Source organism: Pangasianodon hypophthalmus, chromosome 22, assembly GCF_027358585.1.
Source record: "Pangasianodon hypophthalmus isolate fPanHyp1 chromosome 22, fPanHyp1.pri, whole genome shotgun sequence".
Taxonomy (NCBI): domain Eukaryota; kingdom Metazoa; phylum Chordata; class Actinopteri; order Siluriformes; family Pangasiidae; genus Pangasianodon; species Pangasianodon hypophthalmus.
The window spans coordinates 13,184,455-13,203,760 of NC_069731.1; the positions used below are offsets into that span (position 1 = coordinate 13,184,455).

The following is a 19,306-nucleotide window of genomic DNA, read 5'->3' on the forward strand; positions in this document are numbered from 1 at the left end:
AAAGGAGAAAGTGTTACACTAGTCTTGCCATGTCACAGTGATCACCGAGGTGCAGTGTTTTTGAGGAAAACAGTACCTGTTTAATTTCGTATTAGATAGTGGGGAAAAAAAATCTTTCAGAGTCAGCTGTAGCTAGTAATTCTGTTTTGGGGGATTATTTTTTGGACAATAACAGGGAGCATAAATAAATGTTTTTGTGTATTTAGTACCACCACTTGTATTTATGTCTGAATGATATTTTTTTCATATTTCCTAGTTTTATGCCATATTATTATACATTGCTGTTATGAATTTCACCTCTCAGAGTACTCTCTTTGCACCAGGCATGCTCCTAGCACAGCACACACTAGTCTCTTTTCTTTTGTATACATTGATCTGTGCCTTTGTTTTGAGTCTCATCTCCACCTGGCCTTTCCTGTCATCAGGTTATGTTCCTGATTGTGTCCAGAGTTTATGCCTTAATTAGTGTGTCTCTTTATAACATCCTGTGCATTTGTCTCATTGCGAAGTCTTGCCATTGTTAATGTGCATTACTGAGTGTTTTTTTTCTCTAATTCTTTGTTCTTTAGTTCTGTGTACTTTCTGGCTTTGACCTCTGCTTAGTTATTTGAAACTAACTAGGTTAGTTCTTTAGGTCTTTGAGCCCTGCCTGGAAAATGGATACTGATTCATGGATTCAAACTAATAAACTTTATGCCAACTTTACGCACTTGCATCCTGCCTCCAATACCCACGCATTACCATGACAATATACAAACTAAGAATTGCATTGTACAAGGAAGATTATGTACACGACAACAAAATTCTTGAAACTTGAATCATAAACAAAGGCCTTCTGCGCATCACTGAGATGGGAGTTTGAAACACTGATTAGGAAAGATTGTTTGCAAGTTAACTTTTTGTTTAAAATGAGCTCAAAAAGCTACATTCATAGCCAAAAGCTTATGTTTGCTTAAAGCTGACATGGAGCAGACAAGGAAGTAGACAGGGATGCTTGAAATGTATTTATTCTTTTAGAGCTCACAGACATTTTTGATGGAATAGCCTTTATAATGCAGACTGGCGCAAACCTTGAAGCTTGTTTTTTTATTTTATTTTATTTTATTCTATTGATTTTGAGACTACATGAAGGCCAGATTCTTTACAGCACCACTTACTCTACAGCTAAATCACTCAACATCTAACCTGAGCTGCTTTATGATTGTTGACTTATGTGACTCTTGCTGTTTAAAAAGTCCACAAAGAGGAATCTTTACATAATGCATTAAGCAGCTCTGCCTCGAATAAACTTTTCATCATTTGAAAGAGATGAAGCAGTGCACTAAGATGGCCTTAACCAGAAATGCACTGCATATTCAAAGTTGAATTATGCTTATTTTTTTATTATATTTCCTATGAAAAGACATCTCATATGTTCGATGTTTTGAAATGTCATGTTTCAGTGCTGCCAAACTTCATGAGTTTGTTACTGAAGGTGAAACTATGGTGGCCCATAAGTGCAAAATGCATTCAAACCATAATCAAATGACCAAAAACATGACAGCAAATCAGAAACGTTTCAGCATTAACTCAAAATGGAAAGGATAGCTCCTTATAGAACATTGAGCGAAAGGTATTTTGTTCAAATTTATTATAGCATATGTTATTATCTTGAGGGGAAATTCTTGAGGGGCGCTGTAGCCAATCAGCAACAAGCATGTGATGTTCAATAAGAAGCTACCCTTTCAGATTTGAGATAAAATTGATGTGTTTCTGGATTTGCTGTCGCATTTTCATATTTGCTTTTGCTGTTGTGTTTTGGTTTGCTGTTGTGTGTTTTTTGTTTGTTTGTTTGTTTTTTGCTGTTATGCTTTTAATTTCACTGTTGTTTAGGTTTGCTGTTTTTTGTTTGCTGTTATGTTTTTAATTTCACTGTTGTTTTGGTTTGCTGTTTTGTTTTTTGTTTGCTGTCATGCTTTTAATTTCACTGTTGTTTAGGTTTGCTGTTTTGTTTTTTGTTTGCTGTTATGTTTTTAATTTCGCTGTTGTTTTGGTTTGCTGTTATGCTTTTAATTTCGCTGTTGTTTTGGTTTGCTGTTTTGTTTTTTGTTTGCTGTTATGTTTTTAATTTCGCTGTTGTTATGGTTTGCTCTTTAGTTTTAGTTTTGCAGTTGTGTTTTCTGATTTTCTGTTGCATGTTTGGTTCTTTATTGTGTGTTGCACTTCCTGACCACAATATGAATCACTACTGCTTATTCAGGTTTTAAACAGACTGGTCAATCTTATTTTCTCTTCCCTTTAGCAATCTATGAGCAGTCATGTGAGGCTTATAAGCACCTGGGGAAAACTTCGGATGTCTACTGGATCGATCCGGATGGCAGTGGCCCTCTTGAGCCATTCAGAGTCATCTGCAACATGACAGGTAGTTTATATAGTAGCATCCCAATGATTCCACTATTAAGAACCAATTTTATTTCCTCAGTTATAAACCACCAAGGCAATTTTTTCAAATTAAATATATAAATGAATAAAGATTACTGCAGCGCATATTTAACTGAGTGAGTATCTGTTTTTATTCATTAGGAGATGACAGCAATTAATAGGAGCATGCATGTGGTATAGTTTTGGGGAAATACTTGCTGCCAAAACATTTTTAATGAAGTAAATGATATGTGAATAGGATATTCTGACAGACATGAAAATTAATTTTTGGTGATGTTTTATTTGTGAGAGCCTTTAAACACATTTATAAGCGTTGCGTGCATCTTTTTTAAGTAATGCTGGAGAAATTATGGAAGACTTGTGTCAAAATCTGTGAGGTAATTCTATATGACTTTTCTTTGCATGAATGAGAGAAGAGAAAACTTTCTGTCGTTAAGTGTAGACTGAAAAAAAGATGGTTACCCTTTGAGGTGTTCTCTTTTCTCTTTCTTTCATGAGAAAAGCAATATACATCACAGAAACATGTATGTTCTCTCAATGGTTTTATCACGAGCCTTACATATAAATCCTTCATACATTATATTCGTACATATATGTATGAGGGCCTAATGTACTGTATTTTCCAAAAATCTAAATGAATGGATTTGTCTCAGTGTCAGTTCGTTCTTGAATAAATCACTAAATAAATATTATAACATAGTTTATATTAAATTAATGTTTAATAATTGATAATAGAATAGTAGACTGTTGTACCTTGCACTATATAGATTCATTAGATTCATTAGATTGACTGCATTGCATAATCCCTATTCTTTTGATATTCATTTAATTCACTTGTTTAAATAAACAGATTTTTATTAAGCGTTAAATGAAAATCTTGAATGATATAGAGACCTGCAGGCAGTCGCATTACATCATTCACATTCTTTACCCTGGTTGGCAGGCTACAGAAAACAACAAACTTACCTATTCATAAGCCGAACAATGGTGAGATTTGAAAGAAAAACACAGTCCCTTAACAGGCCAGGCATTTGCCTGTAACATTGGTCTCCACTGTACCAGAGCAGAGATCTTGGATTCTGTTTTTAAATGTCCTGGAGATCTAAACAAACATCATCCATTAAATTAAGTAATGCAGCCATGTGGAATGTGTGAGATATCAGGACATGAAATGCTGTCAGTTTATGGAGCACATGGCATCTTCAAACAACATAACAAATCCCTGCAGTGAGCATCAGAGATACCGATTAAATCAAACCGACTTGCAAATTCAAACAGATACAAAGCTCAGGGAACCGATTCCAGAAAGAGACCAATAAAGTATGCAGGAGGATTTTTAAGTCAGAAATTAACAAAACATTATGACTGAGCACATCAATACCTATAGTATATTTATGAATTGTAAATTGACCCTTATTCCCTTGTGACACCCTGCTGTCCTAATATAAGGATATCACTTTTCTTTCTCATACTTCCTGTTTGAAGTCTTAAATTCATTTTCATAATTTCCAGGCGCTAGTAAATACAAATAATCAAGGGAAATTACAATGCATGTCACCATAGTTTGGGGCTAAAGAGCAAATTCACAAAACTTTGGTATATTTTTAAGTAAAACGTATTCATTGAAATAATTTACATTTATTTTTAGTCTTTAAATACAAAATACAAGGAGTTCAAGTACTACAATCGCAATCAATACACAGAGTTAACTGGTAATAAAAAATACAATAGGCAATATCATGTAAATTACTTTAACATCTTACGAATGTTTTATTTATTGTTTAATTAAAATAAATAAAAATTACAATTTCAATTTCTAATAACAGAGGACAAGGTGTGGACGATGGTGGTGAACAGCCTGCCAGCTCAGACGACTGTATCAGGTTCAAGCAGGGAGAGACGCACAGTGCTGCATCTAAACTACAGTGCCACTATAGAGCAGATCAGCGCCATTACAGATGCTGCAGAGCACTGCGAGCAACACATTGCCTACACCTGCCGCTCATCACGTCTACTCAACACACCCGGTATGAAACTTGTGCATGTATGAGTGGGTGTTTCACTGTGAATGGTAAACAGGTAAATGGTATACTGTGTTTGGCTGTTGTTTGTGTGTGTGTGTGTGTGTGTGTGTGTGTGAAGCTCTGTGCAGTTGGGTGAAGAAGAGGTTTTAGCTTTCTTTACTTATGTTGCATGTCTGTGTCTCATCACTGCATACATATGAGAGTTTGTACAGGCCTGGTTATGAATGGGGATATAGTGAGGGGTGGAGATAGGGTGAGAGGCAACGTTGATGCTTTTAAATTTAGAACTTCATTACAGAAAAACAAATCAGAAAACACAAAGCTAACACACGCAGTAAATGCATCAAGCAGGGACCTGTGAACAACGTGTACATGCCCATGTTAATGAGCATGGCCTTTCTTAACCCCGTAAACTTAATTTCTGACTAAAACCAGCTGCCGCCAAAAATAAATAAATAAATAAAAATTTTTTAAAAAAGAACTTTTTTGTCCTGATGCACACTTCTACTTTGAACAGATGAGACATGTCTCTGTTTTGAACTTGAAGCAGGTACAATAAATGTGCACTTCTCTGTCTATTCATCTTTAAATATTTTTTATCATCTCTAATTTTTTTTCATCAACTTAAAAAAATGTTTTTTTTAAAAAGTGTAAAGTAAAAAAAAAAAGTGAATGGTAGAAACTTCTCTTTCTCACTTCACTGGCTCTGTCTGTAGGTAGTCTCTGGTCTGATGAGCTTTTTTGAGCTAAATTATTTACATAAATGCACATGTATTTATTTCATGCATTTGATAAGCTGGAATAGAAGATGTGCTACAGAAGCCAAGCTGGTTCATGTTTAGAAAACTAGAGTCGCTGATCTACAGCCAGTTTTTTCATACAATGGTTGGAAAGTGCTTGGTTCAGTCTGATGAAATACTCGGCTGGGTCTGCATCACTGGCCTTCTGAAATTATTACTAAATTCCTGTTTATGATTTTAAAACCTCTACATGGCCTTGCTCATTCTTTCCCTGAAGTGTCTCCATTCTAACAGTTTTATATATACAAGCACTCAGATCTAATAATGCATGCTGGTTCAGTCTGCAAGTCCAGCCTGTCCAGCTATTTAATCATTCAAAGCTGAGCAAATTGAATAATATTTTTTGTAATTCAGTCTCTGGGAATTCTATAGTTCCCTTTGACAATGGCTTGTTTTCCCATTGGTATAAACGTGTGGTTGCACAAATGCAAATTTGTCATCCATCCAAAAAAGAGACAGATGTTTGTAGACCTCCACAATCAGAACACAGACATAAGAAGATAATAATATAATTCAGAATACAATACCATGCAACACAATCAGTGCTGTAATAAAAATTAAATAAATAAATAAATAAATAAATAATCTGGCGTAGGTGCCACGAATCGAAGGCATGTGCACAGCCCAAAACACGGTTGCCTCTGCCAGGAGGTTAAGAATTTGCCGTATTTTTTTTTTTTCACACCGATTTTAATTGTGCTATGATTATCTCAGTTGAGATTTGAGCCCTACTGAAAACCTGTGGTCTGAAGAGTAAAGTCTTCATGTGTAAATGTAAGAATATAACAGAAGCTTGGCATGAGTTGTGTGGCTGAGTTTCTAAGATCCCTGTTCAGAAGTTCATCCTTTAATCTATGCATTAAAGCATGAGGCTCAATGCTGTTATTCTCTCCAGAGGAGGCTTCATCAAATATCTAATGTACTGATCATTTTGAGAGCACTGTTTTGCGGACTGTTTTGCAGCTACTTAAGGAAACATTCTGTCAAATAACACTCCCATAAATGTAAGCTCAAAATTATGATTGCGTTGTGGAGCAGAACTTTTGTGCCGTGTATAATTTGTCTCAGAAATGGAGGTTTTTAATCATTTAAAGTCCCTTGTTGATAAAGTATTTGCTTACTGTTCGTAGTAATAAGCCTTATCTGTATGGAGTGGCCATATTTTCTGTTCTGTACCTTCAGTCTGTGAGCTGTGATTATTATTGGCCAGTTAATCCGTTGTGAGATGTGTTATTTATAGAGCATATTATATTTATATTCCGTGAAACTCTCTGAAGACTGTCTACTGTAAAGAGTTGAATTAGACCTCAGTAATATACTGACTAATAAACTTGGCTAATACAAGGAGAAAAAAAAGCTCCAAAAATATGCTTTCTAAAATGGCTTCCAGGTTTTATTACATTACAGCGTAGGCCTCAATTCTGCTGCCAAATGAAGCGTTAACTCAAATTACATCCGAAGTGCATTGAGTCCAGCAATCGGGATGTTAAACTGCCGTTCCCCTAATTTTATGATTCCTCAGTGTCTTAGAGGGGTGAGAGACCAGGGTCATATTAAACCCAGTCTGCAGCTGCTTCGTCATCCAGGGTGTTTAAAAAAAAAAAACTCACACTTTCTTTCACCTCTCCAGTTCAACAGAGGAATTCCATCAGCAGCATGCTTTACTTACATATTCAGCAGTTTAATTGTTGATTTAAATGTATTATAATTAATCATTATTTAATCAAGTAATGGATAAATTTAGATAAAATTGACACCATTGTGTATTTTAATGTGGTCAGTCCCAGCTGGTGTCTTGACGGACTTGACTCTCTTAAACTTTGATGTGTAATGTTTTGAAATGAATGTATTTAGAAAATAGAAGATACTTAAATAGATTAGATTTTGTTTAGGAAAAGGAGATATGAGCGGGTTAGACAGATTATTGGTGTCACCAGTGGCCACGTTGTGGTTGAAACAGTGGTCTTTCACTGGTTAGTGCTATGCTAGATATCATTTAGATATCATCAGTTTACTTTTTTTCTTTGTAAAGAAAGTCCACAGAACTCTTTAGGCTACATAATTTTTGTGTGAAAGACCACATGCCTTTTCTGAGTTTTACTATTACTGAAGGTGTGTGCATTTCACCACGGTTTATCCATACATGTAACTTTATTGGTTTGATTTGGAGAAGTCCCAATGTATCAAATGAAATATGGTGTGCAGATGTCCTGATGGACTTAAAATATCAAAATAGTAATGGGGTCTGCATAGTGATGCAGCAGGAATTGTTGCCACCCCACAGCTCCAGGGTCACTGGTTCAACCCCGAACTGTGGTTTCTGTCTGTGTGGTGTTTCATACGTTCTACCGCATTGGTTTCTCTACCTCCAGGTTCTCCGTTTCTCCCACTGTCCAAAAATATGCCCCTAGGTATGTATGGCTGTATGAATGCATGTGCTCTTGATGCCTTGTGATAGTCTGGTGTCCCAGCTGAGGTAAATTCTCCCACCTTGCACCCAGTGTTCCCCAGGATAGACTACCCTGACGAGGATGTAAATGAGTGTGTGAATGTGTGTGCATGGTACTGTGTGAAGGACTGGAGTTCCATCCAAGGCATGTTCTTGCCTTATGAGGCGTGATCCCAGGATAGGCTCTGAATCGGCCAGGTCCCTGAAAAGTAGTCCCTGAAGATGAATGATGAATAATAGTAATGTCACCTAATTCCGTTAATACAAAGCAGATGGACACAGTTTAATAGTAACAGTAGATTTTGGCATCCCCTTCAAACTGAGCTTTGGATGTCACACATCTGAATATGTGTGAGGAGTTATCTGTAAATTCTTGCCAAACATAGAAACACAGTCTTCACTGAATACCGAAAAATTTGTATGGAAACTGTTTGTTTTAAAAAAGAGATGCTGACAAATAGAAAAGCATTAAATTATTGCCTTTTCATAGAAGAGCATTAATTTATAACAGAACCCTTTATAACAGAAACTTTGTAATAGTTTGTTGTGTTTTACAAGAATACATCCCTTCTCTAAAATAAGGATACAGATTATTGTTTTTAAACTAATTCTGTGTTTACATGTTGGAATTTAGGAGAAAAAATGCGTGAATGTACATTTTATCCTTTACGAAGTCTATATGACTTCTACTACATGACAATTTAAAGTTGTTGTTCCTCTTTCGGCTGCTCCTGTTAGGGGTTACTACAGTGGATCATTGGTCTGCGTATTTGATTTGGCACAGTTTGTACGCCGGATACATTTCCTGACGGAAGCCTCCCCAGTTTTATCCGGGCTTGGGACTGGCACTGAGAGCGCACTGTAGCGTGGTTCCCTGGCCAGGAATCAAACCCCGGCCTGCAGTGTTGAGAGCCCCGTGGCCTAACTACTAGTCCTCCAGGGAACCACATGACAAATTAAAGTATTTTAATAAATTAAACTAAAAAACATGAGACAAAGCATTAATTTATATAAAAAAAAAAATCATGCATGTAAACAGCATTAGTTTAATAGTGTCTCAATTAACTATGATAATTAAGTCACAGTAAACAGTATATTTTCTGTCTTTTCTCCTCATTGCTGCTGAAAGGTTAACTAATGAAGTTTAAAGTTTGAACACATGATTTTATTTGCAGCCTTTAAAATTGATTGTTGATGGTTGTCTTGTTCTGTCATCTTTGAGGTTAACCTCACAGCACTTCAGAATGGGTGAGAGTCTGTGCGTAAAGGAAAAGTGAGGATGAATCATTCTGCATGAATGTGCCATCATCACAATCAGAGCAATCAGAGCGTGACGGAGCAGCACAGTTCGTAGATAAATGGCAGCCGCATTAAAATACAGGTTGTCTTTTTGAGTTCAGAAATGATTAACAGACCTCAAATGGCCCATAGCGGACACAGACAGATAAGCTCACAATCAGTAGCTTGTGCTACATAAACTGTGTTTTTTGGCATTTGACTATGAATAGAAAGGAATCGTTGACCTATAAACATTACTGTGGTCCCTACATTTCATCTGACAAATAAAAAGGTGGATGGTGTATATTAATTGTACTAAATTGTCCAATTAGCTGTCCAATTACTTTAATTTGCTTCCATACAAAAGGCAACTATTATCCCATATACGTGGCAAATACATTCAGAAGTGAATAACTATACTACTGTTGTACTGCAGTAGTACTGGTACTGTTGCATGCAGGGATGCAGGAAGGCATTTTGCATTGGGGATGCTGTAATTTTAAGCAGCATACATGTGGCGTGTGCTATGATGTCACACCTGAAAGACAGTCAAAACCGTTTTTCTTTTAACAGAGATTGTGTGTTGATAATTAATTAAATAACAGCACAGTTGAATTGTTGAATCAGAAGATGCTGCTTCATTTTAACAGCACGGATCTGAATATTTATGACTGTAAAATAAATGACTGCTTAATGGTAATGCAATATGTTATTGTTTCCATAACAGCTCATACACAGGGACTTGAATGTTAGATACTCCACATAATCTAAACCTAATAATAAACAGATTAATATGTGTTGTTGTTTAACAAAGAAAAGTCTATAATCTTTGATATGGTGAAGCTTTCTGTTTCTGTTTGTGGTTATGTTTATTTAACATTTAGGAGTCTCAAGTGTTGTTTTCCAACATGGTTTACAAGTTCATTCCTCATATCACTTACATTATAGTAGCTACAAAAGCCATTTTTGTTCCCGCGCCTCTTTTTTTTATCTTTTGAAGTCAATGAGATAAAAAAGCAGCCTGTCATTTTACCAAAAAAAACAGAAAACTTCTCTGTCATGCAGACTTGAGTCTCGCAGCTATTGTGCAACATTAGACAGTTAAAAATCTCATTGTGTTGTTCATTAATAAATTTAAAATTCTAATCATTGGCAAATCGCTGATTCAGAACACTGTATCTGATATTCAAACTCAAAAACTCTCCTCTTGTATCAATGGAAGAGTTATTCATTCACTCTGCTACAAGAAATTAAAGGTCATACATCTTAATATTTTCAGGCGTTTTTGTATTAGTCATGATTGTCTAGGAAACATGTGATTTTTACTCTGAAAATCATGTCTATATATTTTTAATAAACTGTTGTAGAGCCTGTACTACACACAGCTGGTTTTCTCAGACACCCCTACTAGTCTTTCATAAGCAGACACACCCCCCCCCCCCCCCCCCCCAATATTCATTAATATTCAATACCTTGTTAATAGCCTTCACATGCTGTTTGCACATCTTCTTTTAAATCGGTTGCTGTTTCAAATGTAAGCAGAAATATGCCACTTCATTATTTAATTGGCGGCAGGGTGGCACAGTGAGTAGCATTGCCGTCTCACAGCTCCAGCAGCCCTGGCTTGATCCTGAGTTTGGCTAAATGTCTATGCAGAGTTTGTTCTCTAGGTTTAGGATCGTCTAACTGACTGTGCAGAGTTTAGTATGTTCTCCCAAATGGGTTTCTTTCAGGTTCTCTGGTTTCTTCCCACCTCCAAAAAAACATGCCAGTAGGAGATTTGGCTGCTCTAAAGACTTTCCCTTGGTGTGATTGTCTGTGTAAATGTGTGTGCATAGTGCCTTGTGATGGACTGGCATCCCATCCAGGGTGTATTCCCACCTCACTCCCAGTGTTCCTGGGGTAGGCTCCGGATTCACCACAATCCTCACCAAGATATGCTGGTTTCTGAAGATGAATGAATGAATCTTCCTTTAATCAAGTTCATGCTTCAGTAGCTGACTTTCTTCACCCAGGCAATTCATTTCATTACACCTAAGTTTGCAGAAATTATTCTACTTTGTCATCAAGATGACAGGGTCTCTAATTTGCTTCTTGGTTGGCCTTTTCTTGATGTTCTGTCCTCCCTTGTAGCTGTCTCTTGGTCTGTCACCTCACTGTAACCCAAATGTAAAAATGCTGTCTGCTCTAGACAAGTCTTCAGCATTTCGTATAAACATAATAACCATTGATGTGTAACTATTTCACTCTGTACAGTCAGTCCAAATATCACATTGCTTGGAGGAAATAGAGCGTAATTACAAGTGATGGGCGTAAAGTTAAGGCTTGGGTTCCTGTACAGCCTGTTTCGAAGGATTCCTGTGTTTTATCTCAACTCCGGGAGGATCCAAAGTTTTTATTAGAAGCCAGACAGCATTTTGTGTAACAACATACCCGGCTTGTAGACATTTAATATGCTGTAATTTGAAATCAGGACGTTTCCCATGTCATTCGAGTTGATCAGCTAGGAATAAAGCAACCTCTAAGAGGTCTGACCAGTTTTTGGGTCTGTAAAAGTGCTGTGAATTGAGAATCCTTCATAATATCCGTATACTAATAACAATAACCTTAACACTGCTAAGTGACATTAAAATCCCGTTGTGGTCTTAGCCAAGCATGAAGTACAATTTCACTAATTCTGTCAACTGCACCATTTCCCAGAACCTATGAACTTTTAAGCAGGCTATATGGTAAAAATAAGATCAGTTAAGTTACTTTTATAACGTATTTATCTTGCACGCAATATTTGTCCGAGTAATTCGATATTTGGTGAAATAACACAATGGTTAGTCTCGTAATAATGTGATATTTTCATGTAATAACGATATTTTTCCTGTAATAGCGTGATATTTTCATTTAATAACGTGATATTTTTCTCGTAATAACGTGATATTTTCATTTTATAACGTGATATTTTCATGTAATAACGTAATATTGATGGAATTCTATTTTATTTTATGTGTGGCAGCACAGAGCTTCTGTAAGAAACCACTCTTGATACAGATTTAGCATTTTCTAAGTGATGCAACTCCATGTAGATTTTTTATAAAATTGACCCTTTAGCTCTACATTTGAGAAACTAAACTGGCTGATCATCCATCAGCATGAAGGACTCTTATTCACAGTATCTAATACTTTAAAAGCAATGGCCACAAAATGAATGACATCAGTATTAAAATTGACAACAATGTAAGAAAGAAGGTGATCTCCACATTTGGACCTTTAGGGCCCCTTTACTAGGTAGCATATTAGACTGCTTGCTATAGTAGTCTTTAAAAGTGTTCCTTAAAAATTCTAATATTCAGAAAGTAAACACGTTCAGTTTTGCCTTCCTGTAAGACCAATAAAGCAATATTTGCAATTTCCACACTAGAAATTAGATTGTACTTCCCAAAACAGACCCAGATATTGCTCCCAAATTCATACAGTCAAGGTGTAACCTTTAGCAAATGTTAGATAAATCTGCATTTGTTTTAGAGCACTCTGATCTTTTACTGTGTCTTTCAAAGGCCTCTTTGAAAGTCAGAGAATGTACTGTAAATATTATGCCTGTTTGTGACTTCAGTTTCATTAGTGGGGATACAACTAATATAATAGTGTAAAATACTGAAATAAATCATCAAGAGCAAAAGTAGATTTAGTATAGTAGAGACAATAGATTTTTTTCCATATCCAAGAATAAATGTGATAGAGGTCATGTGCAAGTGTGTTGATCCAGTTTACTGCCTTGTGGGTGGATTGGAGGGGCATCTTCATCAGTGTGGACCAGCCATGTGTGATAACCCTATCCTGCTCTGCAGCCGGAAAACAGCGGTGCTGAATCTGGCCTTCAGAGGTGCTTAACAACAATGGATAGCACCATACCGTGCTGTGACTCTGTCATTTCAGGCCCAGTGGGTGGGCTCGCTGACACACTGCATTAATGAGATGTGTATTTCCGTGTTTATTTGAGTGCAGATTTGTGTCTCTCACAAAAGTAATGATCAGGCAGAAAAAACAAACACCCATCTTGCACAACTGATATCCAGACAGAAATATGTGCATTTTGCGTAAGTTATTGCATCATTACCTCTGCTAATGTTTTCATGTGTTTGCAGTTAGCACATTTGGTTTTGCAGACAGAAGGGGATTTAGCCTGCAGTGGAGATGTGACTCCTAAAATCTGAAGATGATAGAAAGCTTTTCACTACTGAGCCTTTTAAATAATAATAATCTGTGGGGTCCAAGCACCTTTGCAAATAGCACCCGAGTGGTCAGTTCTTACCACTTACCACAAAAGAGACCATAGTTGAAAGTACTGTTTGAGTTTTGTGACAATACCTCAATGCTAACACTGTGAAATGCCAGCTAAAGGCTTATTGACTGATGCTGACCATGTATTTCAAGTAATCAGGTAATCATTAAAAATGTTTTTAAGATGCATCTGCATACCAAATTTCAGCTCGATTGGACTTACGGTTCCTCAGAAATAGCTATTTGAACTTAACCCTGCCCCCTATAAATGACCATGCCCCAAATATTGCACATGCCTTCAGAATTTTATCCTGAATATGCATTTCAATTTTCATGCAAATACATGCAGTCACTCATGAGTCATAGTTGTTGGGTACATTAAGCTCTATGCAAGAAGAAATCATTTGAATTTGGCAGCCACTTTTTTTTCCAAATCTCACTGATTTTTTTTTTTTTTTTTAATTATTGAAGTTTAGACTGCACTGCGTATTTTGACATCAGATTTATGAGGGAGTGGAAGGGAGTACTGGCAGAGAAGAAGAAGAAGAAGAAGAAGAAGAAGAAGAAATCCTAATGAAAACAAAAGGGTTCCCTGAACATTGTGTTGGGACTCTTTTTTGGTCTCTGCTTACATAGTCCTAAAAGTAACTTTGAATAAAATCACTAGATCAATCCAGAATAGACAAAGCAAGAGTTTTTAATGATCGCTGCCTCTTACATCTCTTACATCTGCTACATTAGGGCAGAAAAAAACAAGCAGCGACCCACTGGCATATTATGAATGTCTGGATAGCTATATTATATCTATATATGGCCAGGTTCCTAAAAACAGACTTATATTTTCCCCTTTACCCATATCAGAATTTTTTACAATGTTATTAACAAATCATGTGAACTTAAATGTCAATGTGTTTGCATATTGCAAAAATCCATTGTTCAGTAACTGGATTTAAATTAGATTTTGTTTTTTGCTTAATTGTGAGAACATACCCTATAGCCACACTTTTACATAACAGTTCATAAATTGCATTGACATATTCATAAATACTATTTACATGTACAGTACTCAAGTTGTAAGAAAAATGTTTCAAAGTTCAGCATTAAGACGTGTGAACCAGTTTGTAACATGATGATGGATGTGTCTCCTTCAAAGGCTTCTCCTTCGAGAAAACTGTCCAATAAACATAGCGCCATAAACCAACATAATCCCAGGAAGCATTATCTAGAGAAATGGCTATACATGGACTGCACAGAATTATGCTTTAGAAAATATGCTTTCCTACCATATATACTTGGGAAATGAAAAATACAACAAAAAGTTTTTGGTAAAGTTAATGGGGTTGGGCTGAAAATATCAAAAATATATGTATGCCAGTAATTGTCTTTTACAAATTTATGGAAGCATGAATTATAGAATTTCCAGAATTTCCAGAAATCTGAAAATGAACATTGAATGAACAATGAACATTTTTCCTGTGGTGTCCATCTGTGGTGTACGTATTTCCATGAAAAAATTACTGGAATCTAGAAAATCTTTATAAATGTTTAGAAAAATCAGTTAATTTTTTTTAAGACCTCTCTATATACATTATAACTTACCATGATGCTTCTCCTCCATGCGACAGAACGAATGCTACTGACTCATTCTGGCTTTTTAACAAAAACTGCAGACTCCACCGTGTTTAATTTCTGTGGTTTTATTTCAGCGCTATTCTTTGTGTCATTTATAAATAATAAAATCCCAGAGAGGGTTATAATTAAGTCATGACATTTAGATGGACTTGAAATGAGATGTGAGTTGAAATCTGTTGAAAGCTTTCATGCTGCTCACAGTGATGAGACAATGTCCAGGAGGATGGTGGTGTTAATTGTGCTGGGTGACCGCACTGCAGTTTGTCTTATGTGTTCCAGATGGTTGAGGACTAAACAAGCTGCTGCAATATCAACATGATCAGTTCTGTGTGTACTGGCACTGGTGCATTAGCGATGTGACCATACTCTGAATTAGGAGCATTCCCAAAAATGGCCACCCTCACCCCCCTGCTAGTCTTTTTATTGTGACTGTCCTTTGAAGTAAATTGGCATTTCATCTGCATAATCTGATTATTTTGTGACTTCGTGAGTAGTGATTACCAGCACTTAATCCAGTCCTCATTGTTAGTTACGGCATTCTCTGTTCCTCCAACTACTGTCTCACGCTTATTTCTGGTCAGTCTAAAGTGTAGCACTTGTATTTATGTTGACTCCTTTAACATTTCTGTGCATGGATTGAATTCTCACTCAAATCCTCAAATTGCATCAAATTGCATTGGATAAAAGCATCATCCAAATACACTGCTCAAAAAAATTAAAGGAACACTTTGAAAACACATCAGATCTCAATGGAGAAAAATATCATGCTGGATATCTATACTGATATGGACTGGGTAATGTGTTAGGAATGAAAGGATGCCACATCGTGTGATGGAAATGAAAATTATCAACCTACAGAGGGCTGAGTTCAAAGACACCCTGAAAATCAAAGTGAAAAAATGATGCAGCAGGCTAGTCCATTTTGCTGAAATTTCATTGCAGCAACTCAAAATGGTACTCAGTAGTTTGTATGGCCCCCACGTGCTTGTATGCATGCCTGACAACGTCAGGGATGCTCTTAATGAGACGACGATGGTGTCCTGGGGTATTTCCTCCCAGATATGGACCAGGGCATCACTGAGCTCCTGGACAGTCTGAGGTGCAACCTGGCGGCGTTGGATGGACCGAAACATAATGTCCCAGAGGTGTTCTATTGGATTTAGGTCAGGCGAGCGTGGGGGCCATTCGATGGTATCAATACCTTCATCCTCCAGGAACTGCCTGCATACTCTCGCCACATGAGGCCGGGCATTGTCGTGCACCAGGAGGAACCCATGACCCACCGCCCCAGCGTAGGGTCTGACAATGGGTCCAAGGATTTCATCCCGATACCTAATGGCAGTCAGGGTGCCATTGTCTAGCCTGTAGAGGTCTGTTGCTCCCTCCATGGATATGCCTCCCCAGACCATCACTGACCCACCACCAAACCGGTCATGCTGAACGATGTTACAGGCAGCATAACGTTCTCCACGGCTTCTCCAGACCCTTTCACGTCTGTCACATGTGCTCAGGGTGAACCTGCTCTCATCTGTGAAAAGCACAGGGCGCCAGTGGCGGACCTGCCAATTCTGGTGTTCAATGGCAAATACCAATTGAGCTCCACGGTGCCGGGCAGTGAGCACAGGGCCCACTAGAGGACGTCGGACCCTCAGGCCACCCTCATGAAGTCTGTTTCTGATTGTTTGGTCAGAGACGTTCACACCAGTGGCCTGCTGGAGGTCATTTTGTGGGGCTCTGGCAGTGCTCATCCTGTTCCTCCTTGCACAAAGGAGCAGATACCGGTCCTGCTGATGGGTTAAAGACCTTCTACGGCCCTGTCCAGCTCTCCTAGAGTAACTGCCTGTCCCCTGGAGTCTCCTCCATGCTCTTGAGAATGTGCTGGGAGACACAGCAAACCTTCTGGCAATGGCACGTATTGATATGCAATCCTGGAGGAGTTGGACTGCCTGTGCAATCTCTGTATGATCCAGGTATCGCCTCATGCTACTAGTAGTGACACTGACCCTAGCCAAATGCAAAACTAGTGAAAAACAGTCAGAAAAGATGAGTAGGGAAAAAAATGTCAGTGGCCTCCACCTGTAACACCATTCCTGTTTTGGGGTCGTCTCATTGTTGCCCATCTATTGCACCTGTTGTTAATTTCATTAACACCAAAGCAGCTGAAACTGATTAACAACCCCCTCTGCTACTTAACTGACCAGATCAATATCTCAGGAGTTTAATTGACTTGATGCTATACTCTGATTAAAAAGTGTTCCTTTAATTTTTTTGAGCAGTGTATATGATTTGAATGTTTCAAATGCATTCAAATACAAATGAAAACATTTCAAATGCATTCAAATGCAAACTGAATGTTTATTTGAGTGTATCCTAACATCAGTGATTAACAGTGATTTTTTTCCACAGGCTTGGAAGTAGATGCCTTGAGCATTACTGTACAATAGTGCACAGTCCACAGAATATTCGGTGACTCTCTTAATCCTAAAGATTAAAATTGATATTAACAAATCAGTTAAGGTGCAAATATACTTCACTGTGACCATGTGTAAGAGTGCGTACGCAGCTGCTAGGTGAGCGGCATTGTTCACATACTCGCTTGCGTATCTTGTGTACATCTGGAGGGTTAAAAGCAGCGTCTACTAGATGGCACGGCAGAGCCAAAACATCTCAGACCATCTGGCTTCCAGTCAAACTGTAATGTGTAGTGATTTAATGCACAGCAACATTAAATACACTGACGAACTATGTTTCTCTTTAAAACTTTCTGCCATTGGTGTGATTGCTTTTCAAGTCAAACACCTTCACCATACACTCAAAAATATTTACTAATCTAGGAAATTGTCTGAAAAAGACAGACCTTTCAGTAGGTTTAGAGGTATTTAAAATTCAAACACTAACTGTAATAGAAAAACCGTTCTCTAGAAAAGTACATAAGTATGACATAACGTTAATTTGTTTATTCATTTGGGGACACGGTCTCACGTGGTGCTATACTGCCTCCACCATTTACATTGATATTGCACCACACAGACGTGTCACGTTAATTTCTGAGGACGTGAACATTCCTTAAGTTTGGACTTTAACCAGTGCCAGAGTGCACGCTGCTGCAGTAGTTCTTATTCTTCTTCTTTTCTGCACCTTCCTATTGTTGCACTTGCACTTCTGTTGCATTCCCTTCTGTTGCAGCTTCAAATCTTGCCTTTCAGGTGTGCTTAAAAGACATTAACACAAAAAAGTTTGTATGTAATACCACTAGTCTTTTTTTTTGTTCATGATATGTATAGTACTGTGCAAAAGTCTTACACACCTTATTTTTTTAGTACAAACTTTGTTATACATTTTTATTTTATGACTTCTACATTATTTATTCAGTACAAAAACTTTTTAGATTTCGAAACATTAGTTTTCCAGCACAAAATTAAATGTCACAGAAAAATGTTTGTATGTCAGTAAAGAAAGCAGAATATTACATAAGAGGCACTTTTCAGACAAAAAACATAATGAAGGCTGCTGGGTTTTGCTGCAAAAATAAGAAGCAAGTGTGAGAGTCAAAGTCTCCAGAAGAACTGTGGCTGCTTCTGCAAGATGAAAACTGCACAAATTGTACCTGAGACTACTGTTTGTTTTTTTTAAAGCGAAGGATCATCACACCAAATATTGACTTTGTTTCATTTATTACTGTTTACTGCTCTTTATAGTATTTTTTATGTAGAAATGTTTAATTTCACTATTTTTGAAGGCACCATTGCTCTACAGCATTTCTTTGCATGTGCCTAAGACTTTTGCACAGTACTATATGTTGATAGCAGTTCGCTGCTGTGTGGTGTTCCTGAATGCATGCAATCCTCTAATGTCTGTCTTTCCAGCCTGAAGCCAAATAGAATGCAATAGAGATTGTTGTTTGCTGTTTATGACCATTTCATCAGCATTGCACAGTAATTTTTTTTGTGTTTTCTCCCAATCAGAAAGTATAGAACAACAAGACTGTGTTTGTGGCACTAGAAATATACAGTATATCACACTGCCAGCATCATTTTGTGATTCTGCACCTCTGGGACTCTGTATCTCTGAAGTTCTATTTGAGATACTAGTCTATGAATCCAATATCAGACTGTCTATTACTCTTTGATATTTTTTTGACACACAAACAGTGTTTAATTTGATCTATAATGATACAGTTTCAAGTAAGTGCATCAGCTATCATCATTTTTGAAATGAATATCTCTTAAGATATCAAAAGTAATTTGAGAGAGATGTGTTCCAGGGAAAATGGTTTTCATCTCAAGTACAAAACCAATTTTATCAGACATAGTGCTCTATCGAAAATAGACCTCCATCCATTGTTCTCTCAGACTTAAACAACAATGTAGTTGTATAAGCTCTGAAAATCTTCCATTTTTTCTGGTTAAAAAAATACAAGAAGGTAGATC

At 37.2% G+C, this 19,306-nt stretch overlaps 1 protein-coding gene across 1 annotated transcript in view; it reads left to right on the forward strand.

Annotated features, from left to right (window-relative positions):
• Positions 1-19,306, forward strand: part of LOC113541231 (contactin-associated protein-like 2) — a 245,380-nt gene that overhangs the window by 151,917 nt on the left and 74,157 nt on the right. Inside the window, exons 12-13 of the mRNA XM_026938097.3 lie at positions 2,282-2,401; positions 4,248-4,448. Coding sequence (XP_026793898.3) covers positions 2,282-2,401; positions 4,248-4,448 — 321 coding nt within the window. The remainder of the gene's footprint in view (positions 1-2,281; positions 2,402-4,247; positions 4,449-19,306) is intronic.